Source organism: Chaetura pelagica, unplaced genomic scaffold (genome assembly GCF_000747805.2).
Source record: "Chaetura pelagica isolate M959 unplaced genomic scaffold, ChaPel_1.0 scaffold76, whole genome shotgun sequence".
Classification (NCBI taxonomy): domain Eukaryota; kingdom Metazoa; phylum Chordata; class Aves; order Apodiformes; family Apodidae; genus Chaetura; species Chaetura pelagica.
Window position 1 is genome coordinate 7561870 of NW_009970723.1, and position 25679 is coordinate 7587548.

Below are 25679 nucleotides of genomic sequence, written 5' to 3' on the forward strand. Positions count from 1 at the left end.
TTTTTTCCCCCTTTTTTCCTCCCCCCCCCCCTGCACCATGTTCTCCTTTCCCCTGGCCTGGTGGCACCATGACCGCGTCTCCCGACTACCTGGTGATCCTCTTCGTGACCACGGCGGGCACCAACGGAGCCAGGCTGGGCTCGGATGAGCGAGAGCTGCTGCAGCTCCTGTGGAAAGTGGTCGACCTGAGGACTAAGGAGGTATTTTTTCCCCCGAAGGGAGAGCGCTCCGACCTGCTTCTCCCCCTCGCCTCTGCCGTGCTGGGTACAGGCGGGGTGACCCCAGAGCTGGGCTGGTGGTGGGTGCCCTAGGCTGGAGCTGGCTCTGGTGGAGGGCAGGGGCTGGTGCTGCAGGTGGGGATTTCCAGCCCGGGGAGCTGACTCGCCCCTCCTCTGCTTTCTCTGGAGCTGGGGCACCTGCACGACGTGCTGGTCCGGCCTGACCACCCGGAGCTGACGGCTGAGTGCCAGGAGATCACCCAGGTGGATGTGGAGAGCCTGGCGCTGGCTCCGCCGCTGGAGCAGGCACTGAGACAGGTGACACCACCTAACTGGCTGCTGGGTGCTCGTCTCCCTTGGGGGCTCTCCGGTGGGGCAGAGGCAGTGTTATCACCCACTTATTCCCTTCACCACCACCTCTGGGGCGGTGGAACCTGGCATGGGGGTATCACAGACACATGGGCCAGACAGCCTGGTCTTTGGTGAACTGTGTCCTTGGGAGGAGGAGTGAGCAAACCCCTAAGAGAAGAATGTCATGGTCAGGCATCCCTCTACTCTGGTCTCCTGCCATGCTGGACCCTGAGTCTCAGCTGAAGGTCACCCCCAACCAGTGTTGAAAGAGGTCAAGTTTAGGTGCACCCTGAAAAAACTGTGGGGTGGTAGGCCCTGTTAAAGCTTGTGGTGGCTCATCAGACCTGAGAAGGATACAGTACTAAAGCCTCTAGATAAAGAGAGAGGTGTGTGTGATTCTCATTGAAGGTAGGATGAAGGCCCCTCTCCATTTCAGCCTGCTTTAGTGCCCTGTCTGGTCTGAAAGGTTCTGCCCTGACACTCCCTCAGCTGTCTGCAACCAGCTCTATGTCCCTCTGCCACGCTCTTGGAAATGCTCCTGGGAAAGGATTATTTTTTTCCTGTGATGTGGACTAGCTTTGTGGCCACATCTTATTAAAAGGGGGCAAAAGGGGCAATTTCCTTATCATGAAAGTTATCATGCTTAGCTAGTAAGAAACAAATCTATAGAAGGAAAGGACTAGACTTCTATAAAAAGGAATTCCAGCTTCATGTTCCTGCTGCACGGGAGTAAAGTTGCCAACTGATGACACTGGAGTGCAGGCACTCTGAACTTTTTTACATGTATGTCTTTTGTTGTTCCTGCTTTCAGTTTAATCAGTCTGTGAGCAATGAGCTGAACATTGGTGTAGGTACTTCCTTCTGTTTCTGTACTGATGGACAACTGCACATTAGGCAAGTTCTCCACCCCGAAGCTTCCAAAAAGGTATGTAATTGTGGCTTAAGTTTGACTTACTGTGCTTTATGTGATTTCTTGGAAAACTGATTCCCTTGCCTTTTAGCACAGAGGTGCCTCCACACAACTGTAGTACAGGCATCACTCACGTGTTAATATGCATACCAGACTAAAGAGCCTGTACATGTGCAAGGCGTAGACAATGCCCTGTGCTTATGTAGCCCTGAGATGCCTTTTTAAGTTAAATCAGAAGAAAGATTTTCCTCGAGTTAAGTGTTTGAGAAACAAACAAGGTGTTGACAGAGTGCTCACTGGGAGTTACAATGAGTTAAAAAATGGGAATTTGGAAGTGTTGCCAAATAGTTAACCACCTTAATAACAAACTGTCTTTTGAAATTTCCCTTTCAGCTTTACCTTTAGCAACTTTCAACCTCTGTGTATTCAGTTGATGCTCCAAGGGTGGTGCTTGTATTTGTAAGGACCTGAACAGTAGTTCGAAGCAGGTTATGAGTGATGACTAGTCCTATAGTCTGGAGTTTTCTGTAACTCCTGAGTTGCCAAATTGCTAACAGTGTTGTGAGGCCCTGCCTACTTTTCATGAGTGATAGAGTTGCAGCAATAAACTGAGTCTCTAGTCCTTATATCTGTAACTTGTCTTAGCATTTGTCTCACTTTTCTGTGAGAAAACACAGAAAGAGGTTTTTAACATACTTTCTTCTCACTTGGAATGGGTTTGTGTTTTATGCAGTTAAGCTTTTTATGCAGTTAAATTATATGGATAAAAGAGACAAATTATATGGCTATTTAAGGCTTTTTTTTTTTTTTGGTGTTGGGGATAGGTAGCCTTTTCCTGTATCATCACAGGGTCACTGATAGGAATAAAATCTTTATGACAATCTTCTATTGCTGTTTTGTTAAGAATAATTCCTTTGAAATCTCCTCTGTGCTGCCTTACAGATTAAGTAAACCAGTTTCACCAAAGCACTGCTATAGGTCTCATAAGAATACTCCAATTCTGAGGTTGGGGTATCACTAGCATCCAGGTAGACAGAAATCACCAAGCTCTTGATAATTATTTACTGCTTTTAAGATGCCCAGTCTGAACCAATCTAGCAGCTCGCAGTATTTGGAGAATGAATTGACACCAGCTGTTCCAGCTGAATGTCAGTGAAGTACAGAACTTGTTCTCTCATAGGAAGAAGAAAAATAACTATGTGAAAACTAGAGCAGGCAGTCTTGGCAAGCACACCTGCATTTTCATTAGTTTGTCTTTAAGGATTATTGTTTGCCTAATGCACCTGTCCATATGCTAAAATAAGCTCTAATATTCTCTAAGCAAAACTTGTTTTAGAGCCTAAGCTTTTCATTGGACTCCCCAAATGTGCTTTCACATGTCTTATAATTCTGTTATAATCTTACAAAAAGCTGTTAAATCTTAGCAAGCCCTTACTTCTGGTCTAGAGAAGCATTGCGGGCAGCCAACAGCCAAATGGAGTATTGAGTCTGTGGGGAAGCTCTGGGGTGAAGAGCTAACTGAAGAGTAGAGGTTTGTGTTGCTTTAAACAGCTTCCCCCAAGTCTTCTCCCTATCTTCTCCTTCCCAATCCCCCAAAAAATTAAAAGCATGTAGTGATTGGGTGAAAAGTGTTTTATGACTTCCAGCCATAACTGCTTCTGGCTTTGTACACTGCAATTATAGCAGTTGCCACACACAGACTGACCACCTTTGCACTGTATCAAACCCTCATCTATGCACAGTTGGGTTTTTTGTTCTTGTTTTATTTTTATTTTTTTTAGAGGGAATAAATATCTGAAGTGTGACTATTCTCTTGAAAACTTAAGTTTTGTCCAAAAACCAAAATGTCTTGTGCTAGTCTTGCAAAAGATGCTTGGCTCTATAAACTGAACAGAATGCCCTGTGGCGTTTTACAGGTAAAACTGAAATTGAGAATTAATGATAAATGTTGCAATAGCAGGCAATTGCTCTCCTACGTGTATGTATTGGATTTGAAGCACTAGTAATAACAGCAGATGTTTCTCTGGCAAAGGAAAAAGCACGTTTCTCTTTTTAAACCATGTAGAGAGGAAGCTACTTAAGCAAAAAAGTTTATAAACATACTTGTTTGTGGTTCCTACCCACAATACAAAAATTGGTAGAAAGTTTGGTATCTAAAGACAAATTAGATTAAACTCACCCCAGCTGACAGTAGTTACTGTCCTTTTACAGAATATCTTACTGCCTGAATGCTTCTACTCCTTTTTTGACTTGAGGAAAGAGTTCAAGAAGTGCTGCCCTGGCTCACCTGATGTTAGCAAACTCGATGTTGCAGCTATGACAGAATGTATCCTTTTCACAGAGATGGTGTCTACTGCTGTTACAGCTTTGGCTCGATTTTAGGACAGAGATGCGTGAGTAATGCTTGCAACACATGTTTAGGGGTGGTATAAATTTAATGTGTGATCTGTACTGAGCTTTCTCACAAAGGTAAAGATAAAAACATAGCAGATTGCATGCTCCCATGGGGAAAATTCTGTATTTCTTTTTTATTTCTGTACGTTTTCTTCACTACCTTTATAGTTTTGTCTCTTTTAAATGGCACAGTTTGATTTAACTGGCACATTTGTTGAAACCATTGGTATGAATCCTAATACTAAAAGTAGGTTTTTTTACTTTAAGAGTGAATCATAATTTTTAGGAGGGGGAATAGTTATTCTTGATGTGAACTTGCAGTGAATCTTTCATTCAGGAGTGAACCTGAGGCAGAGATGCTGTTGGCACCTGTGATATTCAGTCTTACAGAAGTTGTATGTGTCACCTCACAAGGTGAGGCTGGGCTCTCAATAAGATGCTCTCAGTAACATTTTTTCATTTTCAGTGACAGGGATGTCTAATATTACTTTCTGAATAGTCTCAAGGGGACTGTAACTTAGTCCAATCTGACTCTTTACTAGACTTACCTTGGTTTTGTGTGCTGCTTGCAATAACCAGAGCTGAAACTGGGGCTGTGGATGATTTGGCTGTGCCTTGATTCCCTAGCATCTCCCCTCTGGATGCAGGCTCCAGTCCTATTCCCAAATGTACCCTTGGACATGGAAAACCCTTGACTTCTCTGCTGACCTATTGAAGCAGTGACCACAAAACTAATTGGCAAGGAGTGGTAAGGGAATTTGAAAGTATTTAATTTATTTTTTAATTGGTTTCTTGTTGTTTTTAATAACTTTTCCTCTGAGTAGCTTATTGTGTCCATAGAGTGGCTGCCATTAAGAGATCAAAAGTCTGTGGCTTCTGTATTATTTTGGCCTTTCAATGCAGGACTAGTATTGCCTGGATTTTGTACCTTGTGTTGAGGGGGCATAAGATATCTCTGCATATATAAGATATCTCTGCATGTGGATTTTATTATGTTTAACCAGAAGTTTGAATGCTGAAGGCTGTCTACTTTGCTACCTGCAAATTAAGATTAATGTCACCTAGGGAAAGGATGGGAATCACTTCTCCACCTACTCTGAAGCAAAGATTTGACATGAGCCAGGAAAGTTAATGAGCTGCTTTGGCTGTTTTCATAGAACCATGTAATGGTTTGGAGAGATGCCTTTGCTTTTCCCTCGTGTGAATATGTGTTGTACGTCTTGCCACTGTGGAAAGAGTTTTATGACTGTAGCCACCTACCTGGAGCATCACTGGTCAGTCAAGGCACAGTATCAAACTGTACTCCCTGCCTGCTGGGAGAGGGGAGCAGACCACCCTTCAGGACCCGACTGTTGGGAAGCCCCTAAAGAGTCAGTACCATCTGAAAGTGGTTTTGGCAGTTCCAGTAGTATTTGCTCCAAGTTCTTAGAGGCTGGGTCAGCCTTTCCAAATGCTCTGAACTTGAGTCTGAGTTCTGAATCTGATGTTATTTTTAAGTTATATAAACCTAAATAACTTAATTCTGGTTTTATATTAGCCTTTGTGGTTTGTCTTGGTTTGTAATCGCTGATGCTCTTATTTGTAAACTTGGTATGTTTTTGCTGAAGTTAACTGTGTCTGCTCTATTATTGCTTGAGAGTGCTTGGGGCAGAGGACACAGAGACCATAAAGGTAAAATTTTTCTTTTCCTTTTATTGGCAAATATGATGTCTTTCTCCTCACCTTGCTGAAATGTACCAACAGCTTCTGACATGGAGGAGATTAAGTTAATTGCATTTGGAGAGTCTGGACATGCACATAATACTTGCAATAAAAACTAAGCTGTTGAAGCAGGTGCTAAGTTTAAGGACTAGTTCAAACAGTTATGTGCAGGAATCTTTTACTTCTTCATGTAAGCGGGACAGCTCCTTTCCTCCCAAGACAGTTATGTACCAAATAAAAGGTCTAAATGAAAAGTAGCTTGGATTTGAAGTGGGTATGCTGGGGCAAGAGACACAGCAGGAGTTGGTTGAATTGAATTTGCCAGTTAGTGCACAGAATCTGACCAAACCACCATCCCTGCCCTCCCCCACACACCCTCACAACCCCCCAGGAAATTATATATTCATGTACAAATAGCTACTGATTTCTTTTAATGCAAAGCGAGGAAATGTTTAAAATGCCACAGAATAAAGGAGACCAAGGGAAAACTGAGACTAGCAGTAACATAGCTCCAAGTACTACTGTTGTCTAATTTACAGTCTCAAAATGGGTTTTGGTGTAGGAGACAGTCTTCTGGCAGAGTTCCTTTAGTCAGTATCATGCAAGAGTAGTGACAGCAGGACAATTATGAGAAATTTCAAGTAACAAAAACTTGAAAGAAGCAATCATGTTCTGGCAGAGAAAGGAACTGTCCATCGAAATCTTTTTTTAAAACATGTCTAACTATACAAAAGGAGCAGGGTTGTTCGTTTACCCTCTGTACCTCCCATACTTGCTGCACTTCTTGATTTGCAAATCTTGCTGAGCCAGTTTTCACCACTGTGAGTGCCTGCAGGGTGGAGTGAACAAAGCTTGCATGACTATTCCTATTTGGTCTGTGGAAGACTCATCCTTGCCTCAAGATTGGGTGTGCAGAAGCTATTAAATGGCAAATACCTCTTGCTTCCTCCAGCAGGATTTGTTCCACTTGCTTCTGAACTGGGGTGGTGAGGATAGCTCCTTACTAGGAGTCTCTGCTCAGTGTTGTCAGTAGAAACACAGGTGTACTTCAGAACTTTCTCCTCCCCCTCTACTATGCCCTGGTGAGGCCACATCTGGAATATTGTGTCCAGTTCTGGGCCCCTCAGTTCAAGAAGGACAGGGAACTGCTTGAAACAGTCCAGTGCAGAGCCACAGAGATGATGAAGGGAGTGGAACATCTCCCTTATGAGAAGGCTGAGGGAGCTGGGTCTCTTGAGCTTGGAGGAGACTGAGGGGTGACCTCATCAATGGTGAGTGTCTGGAGGACAGAGCCAGGCTTTTTTCAGTCATGTCCAGTGATAGGACAAGGGGTAGTGGGTGCAAACTGGAATATAGGAAGTTCCACGTGAACATCAGAAAAAAACTTCTGTACTGTGAGGGTGACAGAGCACTGGGACAGGCTGCCCAGAGAGGTTGTGGAGTCTCCTTTGCTGTAGACATTCAAAACCTGCCTGGACACGTTCCTGTGTGATGTGCTTTGGGTGATCCTGCTCTGGCAGGGGGGTTGGACTAGATGATCTTTTGAGGTCCCTTCCAACCCCTAGGATTCTGTGATTCTGTGAACTGCCTGCTTAATGAGCTGGACATGATCTGGATGCTGCAATACCGAAACTGAAACTTGGCTGTTGGTTGCTTTGTTTTTTGTTTTGTTATGGTTTTTACCTGAGTGTCATAAGAACAAGGATGTGGAGCACAGTTATAGCCAATAGTACTTAACACTGGCAATAAAAAGCCCATAATTGTGTATTACCTGAGATTCTTGCATATTGCTATTTGTATTTCCTGTGATAGTGCCCAGGAACTGTGAAAGATCAGATTGCCTTTATGCAAAGTAGTATTTAAAAATAGGTAATCTGTTTCCTGAAGAGACTTAAACTGAACAAAGTGGGAAGAGGATCAGTGCAGCACACAATTGCAGTACTAGTTTACATCATGTCATCTCATCTCAGGACTGAGTTGTTCATCATTTCTTTTGTCATAATCAAGAAAGGAGTTGACACTTGAGAAATAGAAGGAACAGTGAGAAGGAACAAGTCTTGGAGGGCACTGGCAGTGGGTAAAGCTGTGGTGATGATTCTAAGGAAATGGTTAAAGGGTTTAGAAATTTCTCCCATATTATACAGGCAACTCTGTAGAATATGCTCCCCCCCCCCTTAAAAGTTGCTGAGTGTTACAGGAGGAGGCACTGCAGCTGCACAGCAAGATTAAGGAGTTTCCCATCCTGCCTTGGCATTTGGGTGCATCTTTTGCCCATCGCTTCTAATACTTCTTTAAACATGACTGCAGAGGATAAATCTAAGCTTGTCTTCCCATTTGCCCAAGAGAGACAACCTTTAAATATCGCTGTATGCACCACAGTGTGGTGTCCTATCCCTTCACAGAACAAGGGGTGGGTTTTATAACAACCATTCCATTAACAGCTTTTTTTCTAGGTGTCCATAATTTCTAGTACCTCTGTTCATAGTAGTCCATCTGTAGGTAGTCAGTCTTGCTCATTAGAGTTCATGTTTTCACTTAGTGTTATTATTTAAACATTAAAGAGGAAGTGATCAGAGACCTACTGCACCACTTAAACACACACGAGTCTATGGGTTACATCCAGGAGTGCTGAAAGAGTTGTCAGATGTGATTGCCAGGCCACTTTCCATGATTTACCTGAAGTCTTGGCTAACTGGGGAGGTCCCAATGGACTGGAGGGTAGCAAATGTAACACCCATGTATAAGAAAGGCAGAAAGGAGGATCTGGGAAACTATAGACCTGTCAGTCTGACCTTGGTACCAGGGAAGGCCATGGAGCAGATCATCTTGAGTGTTATTAGGAGACATATAGAGGACAACCAGGGGATCAGGCCCAGTCAGCATGGGTTTATGAAAGGCAGGTCCTGCCTGATGAACCTGATCTCCTTCTATGATCTGATGACCTCACTATTGGACATGGGAAAGGCTGTGGATATTGTCTATCTGGATCTCCAAAAAGCATTTGACACAGTTCCCCATAGAATTCTCATTAAAAAACTGGCTGCTCATGGGCTGGATGAGCACATGATCTGTTGGATCAAGCACTGGCTGGACAGTTGGGCCCAGAGAGTGGTGGTCAATGGAGTTAAATCCAGCTGAGGCCAGTCACAAGTGGTGTTCCTCAGGGCTCAGTGTTGGGACCATTTCTGTTTAACATCTTTAATGATGATCTTGATAAGGACATACAGTGTGATATCAGTAAGTTTGCAGATGACACCAAGCTAGGCAGGAGTGCTGATTTGCATGAGGACAGGGAGGCTCCACAGAGAGACTTGGATAGATTGGATCATCGGGCCAATGTTAATGGTCTGGACTTCAACAAGGCTAAGTGCTGGGTCCTGCACTTGGGCCACAGCAACCCCAGGCAACACTACAAGCTTGGGGAAGTGTGGCTGGAAAGTGTCTGGCAGAAAAGGACCTGGGTGTTCTCATTGAGAAGCGGCTGAACATGAGCCAGCAGTGAGCCCAGGTGGCCAAGAAAGCCAATGGCATCCTGGCTTGTATTAGAAATAGTGTGACCAGCAGAAGTAGAGAAGTGATTGTCTCCTTGTACTCAGCACTGGTGAGGCCACACCTGGAATATTGTGTCTGGTTTTGGGCATCTCAATTCAAGAGAGATATTGAGGTGCTGGAGCAAGTACAGAGGAGGACAACAAAGCTGGTGAAGGGCCTGGAGAATCAATCGTTTGAAGAATGCTTGAAGGAGCTGGGAATGTTTAGTTTGGGGAAGAGGAGGCTGAGGGGAGACCTCATCACTCTCTACAACTACCTGAAAGGTCATTGTTGAGAGGTTGGTGCTGGTCTCTTTTCATAGGTAGTTAGCAACAGAACAGGAGGGAATGACTTCAAGCTGCAACAGGGAAGGTTTAGATTGGACACTAGGAAAAAAATGTTCACCGAAAGAGTGGTTAGACACTGGAATAGGCTGCCCAGGAAGGTGTTTGAGTCACCATCCCTGGATGTGTTTAAGGGTGGTTTGGATGTGGTGTTTGTGGATATGGTTATGGGGAGAGCTTCGTAGAGTAGGGATGATGGTTGGACTTGGTGATCCCAAGGGTCTTTTCCAACCTGAATAGTTCTATGATTCTATGAAAGCAATCAGCTTTCTTCTCCTGTCTTGCCTAAAAGCCTTGCTTCTAGCTATTTGGAGATGAAGATGTGAGTGATTTCTCACTCCTACTAATGTTGATGTCTTTCTTCCCCTCCTCCCCTCCCACTGTGTTTATATTAAAATTGTTCTTTGGCGCAACTTGACTCCCTGTGTCTGAACACCTGGTGCCAACTTCAGTCAGCATTGAAGGTGTCTTTAGAAACTGTATTTCCTGTTGATCAATATTTTCATTGAAAATATTTTCTGAAGAAAATCAATGTGGGGTGGGGGAGTTGTTTGGTTTTGCTTTGTGGGATAGCCTTGCTTCCAATCCCAGTGCCTTCACACTGTTGCATTCCCCTCTCCTGTAGCTGATTGGTCATAGGGATCTTTGGCTCTGCAAAAAGGAAATACTGAAATGTCTCTTCATTTCTGATAGCCAAGCACACGTGTGTGCACATGTGTATGCCCATCCCCTGCTGTTATAGCTATTCAGTATCCTGCTCAATTTCTCTTGAGTCTGGCAGAGGAAAGACAACATATTCAAAGCCTTCATAAAAAGGGTCAGGCAAGACCAGAGTTTCAATATCTGCATCTTCAGCAGTTTCTGGTTCCCTTGATGGGCAGCAGAGTCTCTGTGCAGTTGCAGCACAGGGCTCTTAGATGCTGCAAGGGGAACAGTGTCAAGGGAAAAAAAAAAAAGTGCTCCTCTGTTCTGATACTAGAGGTGTCCAGAAACATGTGTGGTGCTGATTAAGCACCCTCTCTGCAAGGGAATCAGTTTGTGGGTTTTCTTTTCAACCCCTCTGTGCCAGGGGGCAGAGGAGGAGATGAGCTTGAGTTACAGTTCAGGAGCAAGATAATGTAATTAAGTTTCTTGTTGTCATAAACACTAATAGTCTCTTAAACTTTGCTTTAGGGTGGTTGCATGTGGTTTGTTCAGGATTTTTAGCTTGCTTTTTTTTTTTTTTTAATTTAAGAAAACCATTTAATGTTCTTGCTGCTTTACTCCAAAGAAGGTACTAGGAGGGAGGGTAATGGCAATGGCTGGCAAACAGTATTTAGTCAAGCAGTTGGAAGGGAGAGATCACTGGTTTAAGTTTTCTTAAACTATGGTAATTCACTTAAATTTCAAATGTGCTTGTAAAATAAAGCACCATCCTCTCTACTTCCGTAGTCCAATGCACTTAAAACCAAGAAAGCCTCAAAATCAGATTAGCCTCAAAGTGTATTGAATTGGCACAGCAGCTTTCCTTTCTGTAAAAGAGGAGTTCATTAATTCAGTTGAAATAATTTTTCATCTCACAAGATAAGTTAAACTTCAAAAACAATTAATAATCTGTTTTGTAGGAGTGTCTTGCAGTCACCCCACAAGTAATAGGGAAGACTTTATTTCACCATTAAATTCATGTTGCCTCCTCTGTTGATGAGCTGATAGGAGAAAGCTGGTGTGTGGTGTCAGTTTCTAACAGAAGCTGTTCTGTTCCCTGCCCTTCCTGCAGACATCTGCCAACTCAAAGATGTGCTCAGCTTTAGGTGGAGGAAACTTTTATTTTAAGACGAGTCTTTCTATCTTGGACTGAGAAGGAACTTCTGAGCACCAAAATGCGGGCTCCTCTAAATATTTGAAATGTGTGTAATGCACTTTTGTGGGAACGTGGGCACATAATTGGTGCATATGTCTGTTTTGAATGTCCTGCTTCATATCACCATGCCAAGATAAGTCTTGTTGAAGAAACTTTTCACTTCTATTTTAGACTTGATGCAAAGTGATAAAAGAATTTTTAAAAAGGCAACTCCTGTTCCCAGACTGCTTTATATTTCACTTCCTGTTCTGTACTTGTTTGGGTTTTGTTTTTTTTTATCCTACACTCATCAAAGGAGATGTGGGTAGAAAAGACCTTTTAAAAAACGGGCTCTATAAATGATGGACTAGAGTTTCAAATAATCTTACAGTCCTATAGTGTGGTGTTAGAGAGGGCAAGTATGACAGGAAGCAGGAGAAGCACCTTAGCAAACTCTTTTAAATTATGTGGAAAGAGATTGTGTGTGCAATTTAAAGAAAAAACAAAAAACCACAAATGTGTTCATATAGGGAGTTTATCTGGTCATTCTACAACCTGACTTTCCAGGACAGAATGTTTCCTGCTTTCTGTTAGAATGGTAACTTATCCTTGCTATTGCCTTCTGAAATCCTTCAGATTGAAGAAAATCTGGGTTGTGTGACCCTGTTTTGTGTCTGTGTTATCCACAATGGTGCATTCTTACCAGATTGTCAAAATGCTTCAGCATAACAAGAAAACCTCAGGTTGTAACCTTTACGGGCAAGGTTTAGAGCAGGTGCCATTTGTGAATTTTGACATGAATTTTGACAAGTTGTGAGTAAGATTATTTATTCTACTTTTAAGATTTACTTGCTCATAAAGTGTGTGGTATATCCTCCTATTCCTGGAGCTTCTAGTTGATTTGCTTCTCCTCCTTCCCTGAATGTTCCCTTAAAGATTAAAGAAGATCTTGATTAAAGAGGACAGGACTCCAGTCTCTTCTGCATGCAAAAGTGTATTTGTCTGTCAATCATACATAATGTATGTATATATTAAATATATGTAGATATGTCCTCATTATGGGGTCTCATCTCCCTAGACACTTTTTGGAGTGACCTCACACTCCTGCAGGTGGCAGTAGTTAGAAGCCAAGGCAGAACAGCTAATGTTATCCCAGCAGGAAAATTGATTAAACCTTCCCCTAAGAAGTGACTTACCATCAAGCATAACATGAAAGCTTGTTGCTCTAGCAGGACAGCAATTAGAAATCTGTTTGATGATTGACTTAACTCCAGCATAAAGATTTAAATCTTGACAAGAGCAGTCCAGCATTTCCCTATGGAGCCTCTCAAGTTGAAGATATGGGAAATATTATTTTAACACTACTATCTGAACCATACAGTAAGTGATTGTTATGAACAAATTTTCTATATTTTTTGCTTATTTTTCCTACTTCTCTTGTATGCTAAGGAGAAAGAAAATAACTTGTACTGTATTTCATAGATCACAGATTTTCAGATCCAGAAAGAGTGAACTACAAATTTGAAAGTGGGCCTTGGTAAGTACCTTTTTGCTGTGGTACCCCCTTCTTTCCACCCCCACTCCCTCCCAGGATACTGCTTAGATAAGCTATACTTCTCTATATTTGTAATTTGCAAATAGCTGCTATGATTACTTTTATTTATCTTGCTACTGCTGTGGGAATAAATTGGTTGTTTTAAGTGGGAAAAGGAACAGATATTCTATGATCAGATGCAAGCCAGCTTTCTTGCTAGGCTTCACTGTTGCCTATTACCTGCTAGTAGTTCTGGGTTCTGCTAAGAAGTGTTTATAATGGGTGTGAAGTGTACTGTGGTATTAACAAAGAATGTAAGCATTTTTGCAGAAGTAATGTTATTGATATTAACTCTCATACTTTTCCTGCAATTTGCTTCAGTTACTGAAAACATATAATGATAACTTTTCTTTACTGGGGAGAAGCATTTCCATAAACATACTGTGCTACCAGTAAATTGCTTAAGCTATGATGATTGTCTTCCAAAATATATTTTAAACATAAAGCTTTATCTATTTTTGACTGCTTTGTTGTTGTTTCGGGGTTTTTGTTTTGGTTTTTTGTGGTATTTGGGGGGGGAAAGGGGCACGTTGCTTGGGCGTTTTTTATGTAATCTGCGAAAAACACATTTTACTCAGTGTTTTGCTGGATATTTCCTCTGCAGTAGCCCAAGAGGGTGTTAAACTGACCTTATTTAGATTCCCATCTTGCATGAATACTTCAGTCTTCCAGATTAAGGGAACTGTCATAGTGGTTGATGGTGCTCACACTCTTGAGCCAAAAGAAGCAAGAAAAGAATGCAACAATATTGGCAGAAAGTAACCAGTGTGATTAGTTCAAGGGTTATGTTTTAGTATTGTTCTAAGCTTTTTGCCTTTCACTAACAAAATCCTAGAATGAGGTGGAAGATTCCCATTTTAATTTGTGATAGTGAGAATTTCAGAATTAAGATGCAGGGGGAGCAGTTTGGAACAGACAGCTACAGAAAGGCCACCTGCTAAATTAAAATAAAAGTAAGAAACATGACCCTCCTGCTTCAGAGAATACCACACAGCCCTTTTATTAGAGGTAGTCCTCTGCTGCTGAACAGCACTTCATCTGCTTAATCAATTCCATAGCCTCTTCTGTGTGAAAACCTGTCCTTGCAATAGCCAGAAAGGCAGCCTTGGGTAGCTGTAAATGTTTTGTTCTACATGGCACTTTTAACATGTAAGAGAACAAAAGACACTGTGGTAATAACCAATTAAACCTGGCTTTCTGTGGCTGAGCTATTCCCATGCTAAGCAGCCAATGTAGCCTGTAGCTATATTAGTCTTTAGTAGCACAGTGGTGGCCTGAACAACAATGTTAAGGCTGAACTCTTTGGGCAGGACTGCTCTACGTGCTGAGTGTAACCCTGAACAGATTTGGTCTTGGCTTGTGACTGGCTCTTACACACTGTCAACACTACAAATAATAAGCCCCAACCTCTGTTACATCCAACTGTTCTGCCTCCATTTCTACTTAGCAAGCTTAATTTTATACCAAGTAACTCTGCTCTGACAAGAGAGAAGCACAAACCATTGGCATGTCAGAATTAGGGAGTAAACTGGAGACATTCTCAAAGAGATGAGAGCTCAAGGAGCAAAAGTGGTGAAGCAGGAAAGGAAAACTTAACAGAGCAGATGTCCCCTGAGGAGAGAGACTTGCAATGGCTTTGGATAGTGGTGGCACTGAGCCCTTGCTGCCCTGGCAGCAGACATGGAGCAGGGACAGAAGCCTGTCCCTGGATCACAGGTGACAAGCAGGAAGGTAGTGTCTGGTGGATACTATAGGCAAATATCTCTGCATTACTACCTTTTCCTGTGCCTGCAGCAGCAAGATGGAACTTGTGGATGACAACGCGGTTATCCGAGCAAGAGGATTGCCGTGGCAGTCATCTGACCAGGACATAGCAAGATTCTTCAAAGGCCTAAATATTGCCAAGTTAGTAGCTAAGAATTTACCTCTACATTTGCAGTACTTTGTCTGCACCAGTCATGGAGATTTACTGCTCTTTTGATTTAAATCCTGCAGGGGAGGTGCTGCACTGTGTCTCAATGCCCAGGGCAGGAGGAATGGAGAGGCTCTTGTGAGGTTTGTAAGTGAAGAGCACAGAGACCTAGCACTACAAAGGCACAAGCACCACATGGGGAATCGATACATTGAGGTGTGTGACATTGGCTTTGAAATCCTTCTCTCAGCAGGAGTGCAAATAGCATGCCAATAACATGTTGTCTTTTTTTTTTTTTTTTTTTTTTTTCTGTAGGTGTACAAAGCAACTGGTGAAGACTTCCTTAAAATTGCAGGAGGTAATTTTTAGGGAGTGAGAAGGGAGGGTTGTTCCATCAGCATCTGTAACTAACTTATGGCTGTCAAATGCTCCTATTGGATGTGATCTTTAATTTCTTTCTTGGAATAAGTGGTATGTTGATTACTACATACTCTGCTAACAGCAGTCAGAGACACTAATGATTTATCATTATCCATCTTCCAATGTCCATCTTTCTCTTCTACATTCTTGTCGTCTTCAAGCAGCCTATCAAATAAGGATTTGATCAGGCAAGGTTATCTTGTATATGAACTTAATTAGTTAGGTCATCTTCTTAACTGAAAGGGCTTTAATGTTATTGGTTGCTGAAAAACAAAACCAGAGTAGTTTCTCAAAACAATGACTGCTGTTCCTGTGGAGATTTCCGCGTAAGAGCAGACAGGACATAGAATCATAGAATGGTTTGGGTTAGAAGGGACCTTAAAGCTCACCTAGTTCCAACCCCCCTGCATGGGCAGGGACACCTCCCACTAGAACAGGTTGCTCAAAGCCCCATCCAACCTGGCCTTGAACGCTTCCAGGGAGGGGGCAAGTATATACTACAAGATATTTCCGTATCAATAGCAAGGGATTTATGGAACTTATTTTCTTCAAATATTTGCCTCAAACTAAAAGGGGCATTCATGGGGAATACTTATTTAAGGCTAATATTAAAGTATTTGCATCTTGTGGTATCTTTTCCTCTGCTTCATCACTGCCAGCATATAGAATTTAAGTTAAGATCCAATAAACTGTTATGTATCTACAATACTACCTTAAGGTCCTTGTTGGTTCCTAACAAATTGGGGGATTACTAATGACTGGGTGTCTGTAGTTGAGGTTTTAAAGTGGGAGAGACTGTTAAGCTATCAAATGAATAAATAGTTGATAGGCTTGGTAATAGTTATACCATTCAAAGTAAAGACATTGCACACTTACACTAGGGAGAAATGGTGCACATCTGGCACCAGCAAACTTATCTGCAGAATGAGCTAGTTATAAGTGAAAGGACCATACTGAGATGTGAAGTTGGTTAACAGCTATCTTTGGTTAGGATAGTGTTATGAGCATCGGTGGTCTTCTAGAGATGCTGAGAGTAGAACTGGCAGGCTTTGGTAGTTTCATCAGGGTAGGATGAAATTACTGAGCTGTTTTCAATGTGTCCTTCCAACTTTCTTTTGAAGCACAATAGTCTGGGTACTTGTTACTATGAATTATGGCTCCAGAGCAAGCTGAAGGTATTTGTAAGTTAGAAAGATGAGGTGTGTGGTGGCACAGATACTGCTTATGCAAAAGATTCACAGACTCTGCTTTTCTTTGGCTCTGAACATTTTAAGTACTTTATTTTTTCCTTTACAATAAGGATGAATGTCTTCCAAAGGACAGAGTAACATTGTTAGACTTTGGTGGGAAGCATCCTACGATATTTCTAGTTTATCAAAGTGGGACATCTTTTCCTGACCTTGGAGGCAAGCATTGTTCTACCTGCTCAAAAACTGCCTGTGAGGAGGAGGTAGCTATGTCAGACTTGTTTATGATTTTGTGGCTGCCTAGATTTAAATGCTTCTCTGCTTCTTTTTCTTAAAAGGCACTTCCAATGAGGTTGCACAGTTCTTGTCAAAAGAAAACCAAGTGATTGTCAGGATGCGAGGTCTTCCTTTCAATGTGACAACAGAAGAAGTGCTGACATTCTTTGGCCAGCACTGCCCAGTGACAGGAGGAAAAGAGGGAGTCCTGTTTGTCACGTACCCTGACAGCAGGCCAACAGGGGATGCTTTTGTCTTGTTTGCTTGTGAGGAATATGCACAAAATGCACTGAAAAAGCATAAGGACTTGCTGGGGAAAAGGTACATTGAACTCTTCAGGAGCACAGCAGCAGAAGTTCAGCAGGTGGGTGTAAAGCTTACAAACATTGGCTTCTTGTCATCCAAATTCCTACATTGGCACACAATAGCAAATACTGCCTGGCAGTAACCTGAAAGCTGCTTTTCTCTTCTGTCACTCCTGGCTCTTGCTGGGAAAAGTACTGTCTGAATTTCCATGAGATTTTGCTCCCTCTAAATGTAAGGTCTTGTGGTATATGGATGTTCTACCCCATATGTATAAACCTTTGGGGTTTTGGTTTCCAATAGCCTTGCAAACAGCAGTTATAGCAGAAAGTTTTTGGGTCTACTCCTTTATGCTACATATACTGAGTTTTTCCAGGTCAAATGATGGCTTACTCAGGAGGAGTTTTGGCAACAAATCTTTATCTTAAAGACTTACATTTAGCTCCTGACACAAAAACAGAGCCTTTTTGATGTAGCTGTCCTTCAGAGCAATGTATCTGAAAAGCCCCTTAGGGCAGGTCTCAGCCAGCATTGGTTACCTAGCAGAGAGTGGTAGGACTTTGTTAAACTGGGCCTGAAGAGTGTTAACCCTTGCATTAACTGCAACTAATGGTCCATCAAGCCATGTTATGTTGTCCAAAGGAAATTAAAGCTGAGAGGAGTGTGTGTGTATGTATGTCTCCAAAGATTTGTAGAGCTTCAATTGAGGTCACTAACTTACTTCTAAACAGGATCCTAAAAGGTCTTGTCTGTCATACAAATTACAACCAACCAATAGCCATGTCATTGTAACCAAGAAATGGCACAGCTCTGATCCCCCAAATATGTAGAGATTTCAGTGCCTCCGTTGAAGGGTGACACTATGAAAAGGCATAGCAGCAACACTTACTTTTGCAATTGTATTTTTCTCAAGTTCTCTCATAATTTTCTTTTTCTTTTTTTTTTTTTTTTAGCAAAACCTGCTGATACCTGCATAAATGTAAATTAATCTTAATCTTGCTCAGAGAAAGTTAAGGGGTAGTGATTGAACATTCAGTGAACTCTTAACCAGGCAGAGTTTTTACTGTTAAAATTAGTAACAAAAATCTCAAAGCATGACTCTTGCAGATACTGGAGCTCTGTAACACCATCTGTAACTTGATGGACTTTTGCATCTGAAGTCAGGGATGTTTGGCAGTGAAATATGCTTCTACTTCCCAGGCTCTTCTGAAGTTTTGCTGAGGAAATATTTTTGGGCAGAAGCGTAACCATGACTCTGTAGGTAGTAGAATGCTTTGGGATGTTTTCCCTATAAAAATACTGTAGAAATAAAAATTTCAAGGTTTGAAAGGTCTTCTGTGAGTTGCATAACAGTTCAGGTAAATTCTCAGAACAAAAATTATGCTTCTTGAAAGAATTATCAAAATATTTACTTTAAAACATCTGAATTCTAAGCACTGCTGCTGTGGTTCAAGCCCAGAATCTAGCTCACCGGCTTCTCAAAATGCTGCTTGGAGTGGAAATGGGCAGCATTGGTGGTACGTTCAGTTCCTCTGAATGTAACAAGTAAGGAGGCTTTCTGTAACCTCTCTTTTTCTGTTTTGCACAGGTGCTGAACAGGTACTCCTCCACACCTCTCATTCCTCTCCCAACACCTCCTATTCTTCCAGTATTACCTCAACAATTTGTGCCTCCCACTAATGTCAGAGACTGCATACGTTTGCGTGGTCTGCCCTATGCTGCTACTATAGAGGACATCCTGGAGTTTTTGGGGGAGTTTTCTACAGATATTCGGACCCATGGAGTTCACATGGTACTAAATCATCAGGTGGGTAGACACTACGATTCTAGTCAGCCTGTGCCAGTTGCCTATCTATGCAAACGTGGTTCTTCTAATTATATCAATAGGGAAACACTTTTGGGTTTGACATTTGTGGCATAAGTTGTCCTCCAGCTCTCCTCTAAGTGTACTGGCAATAGATAGTTGTCTTATTTTAACCTTGCTGCTGCATTTTCTCTAGAGTGGTTCTGTAGGGGTTGGTGCTCCCAGAGAAGCAGGTGTGATCCTGCATGGTAGAAGGCTTGAACCAAAGGATCCTGCCCAACAGCCTGTATAATTCCTCTTGTACCAGGCAAGGAGTATCTTCAAAACAAAAGTGTGGGCAATGTTAACTCAACAATGTGCCTCAGGTATATTTGAGGACAAATGTGGCTCAAAGAGGCAGGATTTCCTATGGCATAAATCAGCAGCTGAAGTTTCTTTCCTTAACTATGTGGTTGCTTTCTTTAAGCAGTCACAGCTGAGCACCAAGATTAACAGCTCATTGACGTGTATAAACAGTCACATCTTTGCCATTGTTTTTTGGGAGCAGTTTCTACCAAAACTTTTTAGACTAAGGATTGTGGATTGTTATGAGGCCTTTATCTGCATAGTCTTGTGACTAGAGGGAGGAGACCAGCAGACAACAAGCAACGAGGCTGGGGAAAGGACTTAGAGGGAAAGTCTTGGGAGGGAGAGGCTGTGGGAGCTGGGGTTGTTTAGTCTGGGGAAGAGGAGACTGAGGGAGGACCTTATCACTCTTCAACTACCTGAAGGGAGGTTGTAGTCAGGTGGGGGCTGGGCTCTTCTCCCAGGCAGCTGGTGATGGGACAAGAGGACAGGGTCTGAAGCTGTGGCAGGGAAGGCTTAGGTTGGATATTAGGAAGCACTTCCTCATGGAAAGGTAATCAGACATTGGAATGGACTGCCCAGTGAAGTGGTGGAATCACCATTCCTGGAGGTGTTTAAGGAAAGGCTGGATGTGGCACTTAGTGCCATGGTCTAGCTGATGTGGTGTTAGGTCATAGGCTGGACTTGGTGATATCAGAGGTCTTTTCCAGCCTCAATTCTGTGATTCTCTGAGACAGCAGCTCCTCTAACTCTATGGATGTGCCCTGATTACACTGGTTATTGTAGTATAAAAATGTTTTTTCTGAAAGTGTTTTTACTGACATGAAGCTTAAGTTGAAATGACAAAAATACTTCCTTGCTCTGGAGTAGTGTTTCTATGTTTCGGAGTGGGGGGAGCAGGAACTATAGTTATTCCAGTATCTTTCCATCTAAAGAGATTCCTGGGTCTGTGAGGACATTATCTAGAAATGGCTGGAAGACTATAAAGGGCTGAGAGAGTAAAGGAAAGATGCAGATAATAAAGCACTAATAAAGGTTTACAGTAGTATCACCCCTTGCTAGCAGTAACAGAAGAACCTGGAGGAAAAAAAGGGTGCGTGTGTAGTCTGAGGGCTGTCTGCCACCCCTGACTAAAGCTATCAGTTCCATTAATATATCCTTTTTTTCTTCATATAACTGCTTTTGCCTATGAGACCTCTTTGCATGCTCTCACCATTCCTAGTTTCAACCCTCTAATCATGCACAACTATGTAAAAGATGGTAGTAAAGTTGCCTTCTGAAACTAGAAGAACTGGCCCACGACTCAAGTTAGAGCTGCCTTCAGATCTTTGCCTCTACTTCTGGCTACTTTGAGTCAGCAGCTGCATGTGGCTAAAATGACTTCCCAGTTATGTATCCTGCTCATTTACAGCTCTCTATAAGGATGTAATTTTATTTTCTCTACAAGTGCATACCTAGCTTTAGGCTAGTACCCTTTTAAAATATTCCAGCAGGTATTGGCCTTAACAAAATTATTTTAAAAACCAATAAATTAATGTTTGGCGCTTGCGTGTATTTATCCTAGAATTTTTAAAACCACAGATAATAAATGTGAATTAGACCTTCCAATTCTGCATTCTTACTAAATTGTTAAGAGTAAATCTCAAAGCACCTAAACAGTCCTGAACTGTGGTCTCTCTTCCATAGGAGTCGTTAGTTGTTTGGTTTTTTTTAAATGTAGAAGTAACATGGCTCAAGTTAGTGTTGCTTAATTGAAACAGGTGAGTCTGAGTTGGAAGAACTTGAGGGAGAAGAGCTTAAACATGCTGGTGAATGCTTGGGTTGACTGACTGTGTTTGACTTTGGAGATGAATATGCCTATTGCTGAAGAGACTGGTTTTAACACACAAATTATTGCTATGCTGCTACTTCATGGGAGCTCCAGAAACATTTCTTTTTGTCTGCCTTGTTTATAGGGACGTCCCTCGGGAGATGCTTTCATCCAGATGAAATCTGCAGATCGAGCTTTTCTGGCTGCACAGAAGTGTCATAAGAAGACTATGAAGGACAGATATGTTGAAGTCTTTCAATGTTCTGCTGAGGAGATGAACTTTGTATTAATGGGGGGCACTTTAAATCGAAATGGCTTGTCCCCGCCACCATGTAAGTTACCATGTAAGTTTTGCATGGGTCTTGCCAGTACTCTCTGCTGTGTGCGGGTAGGTGCTGGGGCTGCTTTCTTGACTCTGATTCTGGTTCTTGGAAAGAAGTGTCAGGTGGGGGCATTAAGAGCTTTTAATCTTAAATCTTCAGCAGCTTGCAATCATTATTTTTCCCTTTGGTTGTGAATGACTGTGCCTGAAGAACTAGTTTAGAATTACTCTTGCTTTTTTAATGGCAAACTTCCCCTCCCCAAAGTTGAACTTGACCAGGGTGAGCCATGACTCTGAAAACTAAGCCCTGCTGAGAGCTTACAGAACAGTTTCCCATTTGCACTGGTTTGCATTTACATTTTTCAACACGGTGAACATGTCAAGAAAAAGCCCTTTCCCTTTCAAAACTTCATTACCAATGGTTTCATAAATTATCTTCTTTAGGACTTAACCACAAGCGTTTTGCCTCTTTGAACCACTACTGACTGAACTCTTCCTGTACTTTTTGTTGTTCCTACAGAATTGTGGTTGCTTGTGTGTGTGTAAAACACATACAGCTTTGGCCTCAGAATTACATAAACTGTATTTAATGCAAAATAATGCTCTTTAGAGCTACTAAGATGAGTGTGGACTTGTATACAAGCATTTGGGGGGAAATGCTTTAAGAGCTTAAGGGCTAACATCTTAAGCATACATGCCATATAAATTTAAGCCTATGGGAAAAATAATACTTTGCTTCCAGGATCATAAATGGCAAGGTAGTCAAGTAGGAGCTTTCTTTTTGTCTCTCTATGCAGATGTGTTATTGGTGGTGGTGGATTTTTTTAAAAAGTGTCCTCTAAATCCTAGTTAGAGCTGCCAATATGGCAGGGGGCCTCTTGGGTGGGGTTGCCTTTTGTGTGAGAAGCAATATGGCAGCAAGCCTCTTGGGTGTGGTTCCTTTGAGTGTGAGTAGATCATCAGCTAATCCTTAGGAGAGAAGTTTTCCAGGTGACTAGTGCCTTTCTATTTGTTTTGCAATCGAAGCATGCTTCTGAGTAGGGATCTGCAGTATGTAGTCCTGTGTGACAGCTGTTTTAGACAGGGGTTGGAAGCTTCTGAGAGCTCTTAGGACAAGTTATTCAGCAAAGTCCCAAAGTTTGGGAACTCTTAGGTGGCAGCATTCCTGTTTCCAGCTACAGATGCCAGTGATGTATTCCTCAGATAAATGCTCTCTGCTCTGTCGCTACTCCATCCCACAGTGCAGTGAGATGCTGACTGTCACTTTAAAGTAAGCTATTTTTGTTCTTCAGGTTTACCTAAAGCTTTTATACATTCACTTTGTTACTGGGGAGGGGAAGAAAAGGAAAAGGAGAAGGGTGAACTCTCATATGTGCAAATTAATTTAGGGTCTCACACCTTTCTGAAACACCACCAAATGTAATTTTAATATTTCTTTTTAACTTACCCTATTTCCAGAATGAGAGGTGGGGTTTTGTGTATTATTGACTTTGCTTTTGACTGGAGGGGTGGGCACAACACTTTTAATCAAGCCCATGTTGGCGGCTCAGATTTATTCTCTGTGTTGACCAAGAGAACGAGAAGCTTGTGAAGACTCCACTTACTGCAGAGCTGTTCACCTAATGAAGACCATATATATGCTGGAATTTAAAAGGTCCTAATCTGTTTTCCATTTGTTCCCTTTAGGCCTTTCACCCCCTTCCTACTCTTTTCCGGCTCCTGCTGCGGTTGTGCCAACAGAAGCTGCTCTGTACCAGCCATCCATGCTCCTGAACCCACGGACGCTCCAGCCCTCCACTGCCTACTACCCTGCTGGGGCTCAGCTCTTCATGAACTACACAGCCTACTACCCCAGGTAAAGCAGAGGAGAAACCAAGCAGGAACAAAGAAGTATTTTTGCAGCAAATGCACAAAGCTCACAAAAGAACATTGCTGTGCTAAAGGCTTGTGCTACCAAGAACACCTTGTTTGGAATCTTGTTCAGGGAAACAATTTCAGGATATCTAGGGATTTCCCAAGTTTTAGGGTCTTTCAGATAGTGTTGCCATTTTTTTTGTTGTTGTTGGTCTTTTTAAACATAGTCATGCAGTTACAATGGAATTTTTTTGTTTTGGTTTTCTTTTTGTTGGTTGGTTGTGTTTTTTTCACCTAACATGCCTCTTAAGTTTGTTAGTTTGCACTGTTGTGCCCTCCATGGGAACTGATGTGTGCAGTACTCCTTCCTGTGTCCATAAAGCCCCTGGCTCCTTTCTAGAAGGGGTGGATTGGAGTCTGCCCTGACAAATTCTGCTGAAATTATCTTTGTTTTTGTAATAAAGTAACTTTTGACCTTTATGATTAAAACTGCGTTTACTTATTTATAGTAGTACTGCATTGAAGCCTGTATGTTTTGAGTGCATGTGTAAAGCATAAAGAGGCATATATTTTTCCTGACTTCCTAAACACCTCTCACAAAGGGCTTTTGGCTCTTCTGGATATATTAGCAATCTTCAGAACAAACACTTTATACCATTCATCCTCTGCAGTCAAGAGGCCTTGGAAAGAGCCATGTTCCCTATAAGCCATAAACTATTCCTTGTCTATCAGGAAACCTGCTGAAGAACTCAAGTCTTCTATTAGATGCTGACCTGTGCTTTTTTTATCTGGAGAAAGGTCCAGATAGATACTTATGAAGCAGTATGGACTCTCTAGTACCTGTAAAATAACAAAGGTTTTCTTATTACTTTTCGCTAAACCAGTATGTTTGTGAGCTGCTTGTTTTGGTTTTTTTATTAAAATGTTTTCATCACTCATGAGTTAATTCCTATAATGCCTTCATGTCTGTCTTATGGTTATGATAATATGTTACTAAACTGAGCTTCTTTAATGTAAGAACAAGAAAAAATAAAAATCCAAACTTGCACTGGCAATATAAAACAAGTTTCTTAATAACAGTTTTATATGTCAAAAGAACACAGTAGCAGTAATAGTTTGTAGTGACTTTGACATGTTGCACTTAAAGTAATAATAGACTGGCCATTGCAGGCTGAGTGTCAGGCCCTACAGAGGTCTTTATGGGACCCCTTGTGAGTCTCATCACTGCTTGCGTGGTAGGCATATATGTTGGTTACAGACTCATGAGTCCCAAAATACCCTCTTTTATGTTCTCATCTGACAGTTGCATGCTCTTCTTAGGAAACTGTACCTATGTAGCTTCGGTGCCAACTACAAGTACCTCCCTATAAAAAAAAAAAAAAAAAAAAAAAAAATTAAGGCAAAAAAAATCCCAAACTTCTTTCTTGTTGGTTTTGTCAGAAAAGCTGATGAAATAGATAAGACTTTGGCAAACACATTATTTTTCTAATGGAAATCCATCTTATCTTTAGGTAAAATTTCTGGAGTCAACTTGGATTCTTTCCATTTTGTGAGATCTGATGTTTGGATATTACTTTTCCATCCAGAGTAAATGTTTGATCTACAGACAAAGAGTATATACTGCAATAGGAGCAGTGTTCCCTTGTAGCTGGTATTTTGGTTTGGTTTTTTGTTTTGGTGGTTTTGTTGTGTTTTGTGTTTGTTTTTCCTAAAAAAGTAAGCTTTATTGCTTTTCAGGCAACTTCCTGTGGCTTGTAAAGGATGCAATAAGTATTTGGGTCCCTTTCCTGTAGCAATCAGAACTCTCTTAAATGGACTTTTCTCATTCTGAAGTTTAATTCAAAAATTGTTAAGTATGTGCAGCCGGAAAAACTGGGGTACCCTCTGTACTAAGTGGTGCATTTAAATGCATGTACATGGAAAAGTAATAGAGACCTAGTGGCTAATGATCAGAGACAATGGTTTATAAATCTAACTAGTGAATACTTATGGAAATAAGGAAAGATTCTTTGACCTGCTGCCAAAAGTTTTTACTGCTTGTGTTTTGCACAGTCAAGTGGCTTTATACTAGCCAATTCTGTTCTCCATACAATAATCAACCTAGACTGGGGGGGAGGGGAAGCATTGCTTTGGTGATCAGTGTCTATCAGAAATGCCCAGAACTCTGACTCTTAATGCTCTTCTAGCATTGGTGATGAAACCAAATGGTGTAAGGAAATGGATGCCTTCTATGCTATTTAAATAGCTTTAGTGAACTCCTCATGAAAAGGAGGGAGAGCAAGTTATTCAGGATCTGTCTTTCATATCTCTGCTCAGCTTGTAATTTTATCTGGCAACATGTTCTGACAGCAAATCAGTGGTCTCTGCCTGGTCCCAGCTTTTGAGAAAAAGAACAATAGGATTAATGGGAGGGAGGGGTTGCTTTCCTTATCTAATCCTGGTTAAATAGGTGTACTAGTTGCTGTATACATGTACATTGAAAGTAATGAATAACTCCACAGCTTGGTAATTGCTAATGTGTTCTGTAGAAACTTTCACTGTACACAAACTTGAAAGTTACCACTATGGAATTTGTAGTTTTAAA

At 41.7% G+C, this 25679-nt stretch overlaps 1 protein-coding gene across 1 annotated transcript; it reads left to right on the plus strand.

Moving 5' to 3' along the window:
- The first annotated feature begins 68 nt into the window (after positions 1-68).
- Positions 69-23285, plus strand: ESRP1 (epithelial splicing regulatory protein 1). The gene is made up of 13 exons (XM_010006435.1): positions 69-200; positions 408-536; positions 1381-1494; positions 3691-3805; positions 12550-12648; positions 12751-12805; positions 14657-14767; positions 14858-14990; positions 15090-15132; positions 16720-17021; positions 18549-18767; positions 21065-21263; positions 22928-23285. The coding sequence occupies exons 1-13, from the start codon at positions 69-71 to the stop codon at positions 23098-23100; spliced, it is 1824 nt and encodes a 607-aa protein (XP_010004737.1). The 3' UTR covers positions 23101-23285.
- Positions 23286-25679: the final 2394 nt, after the last annotated feature.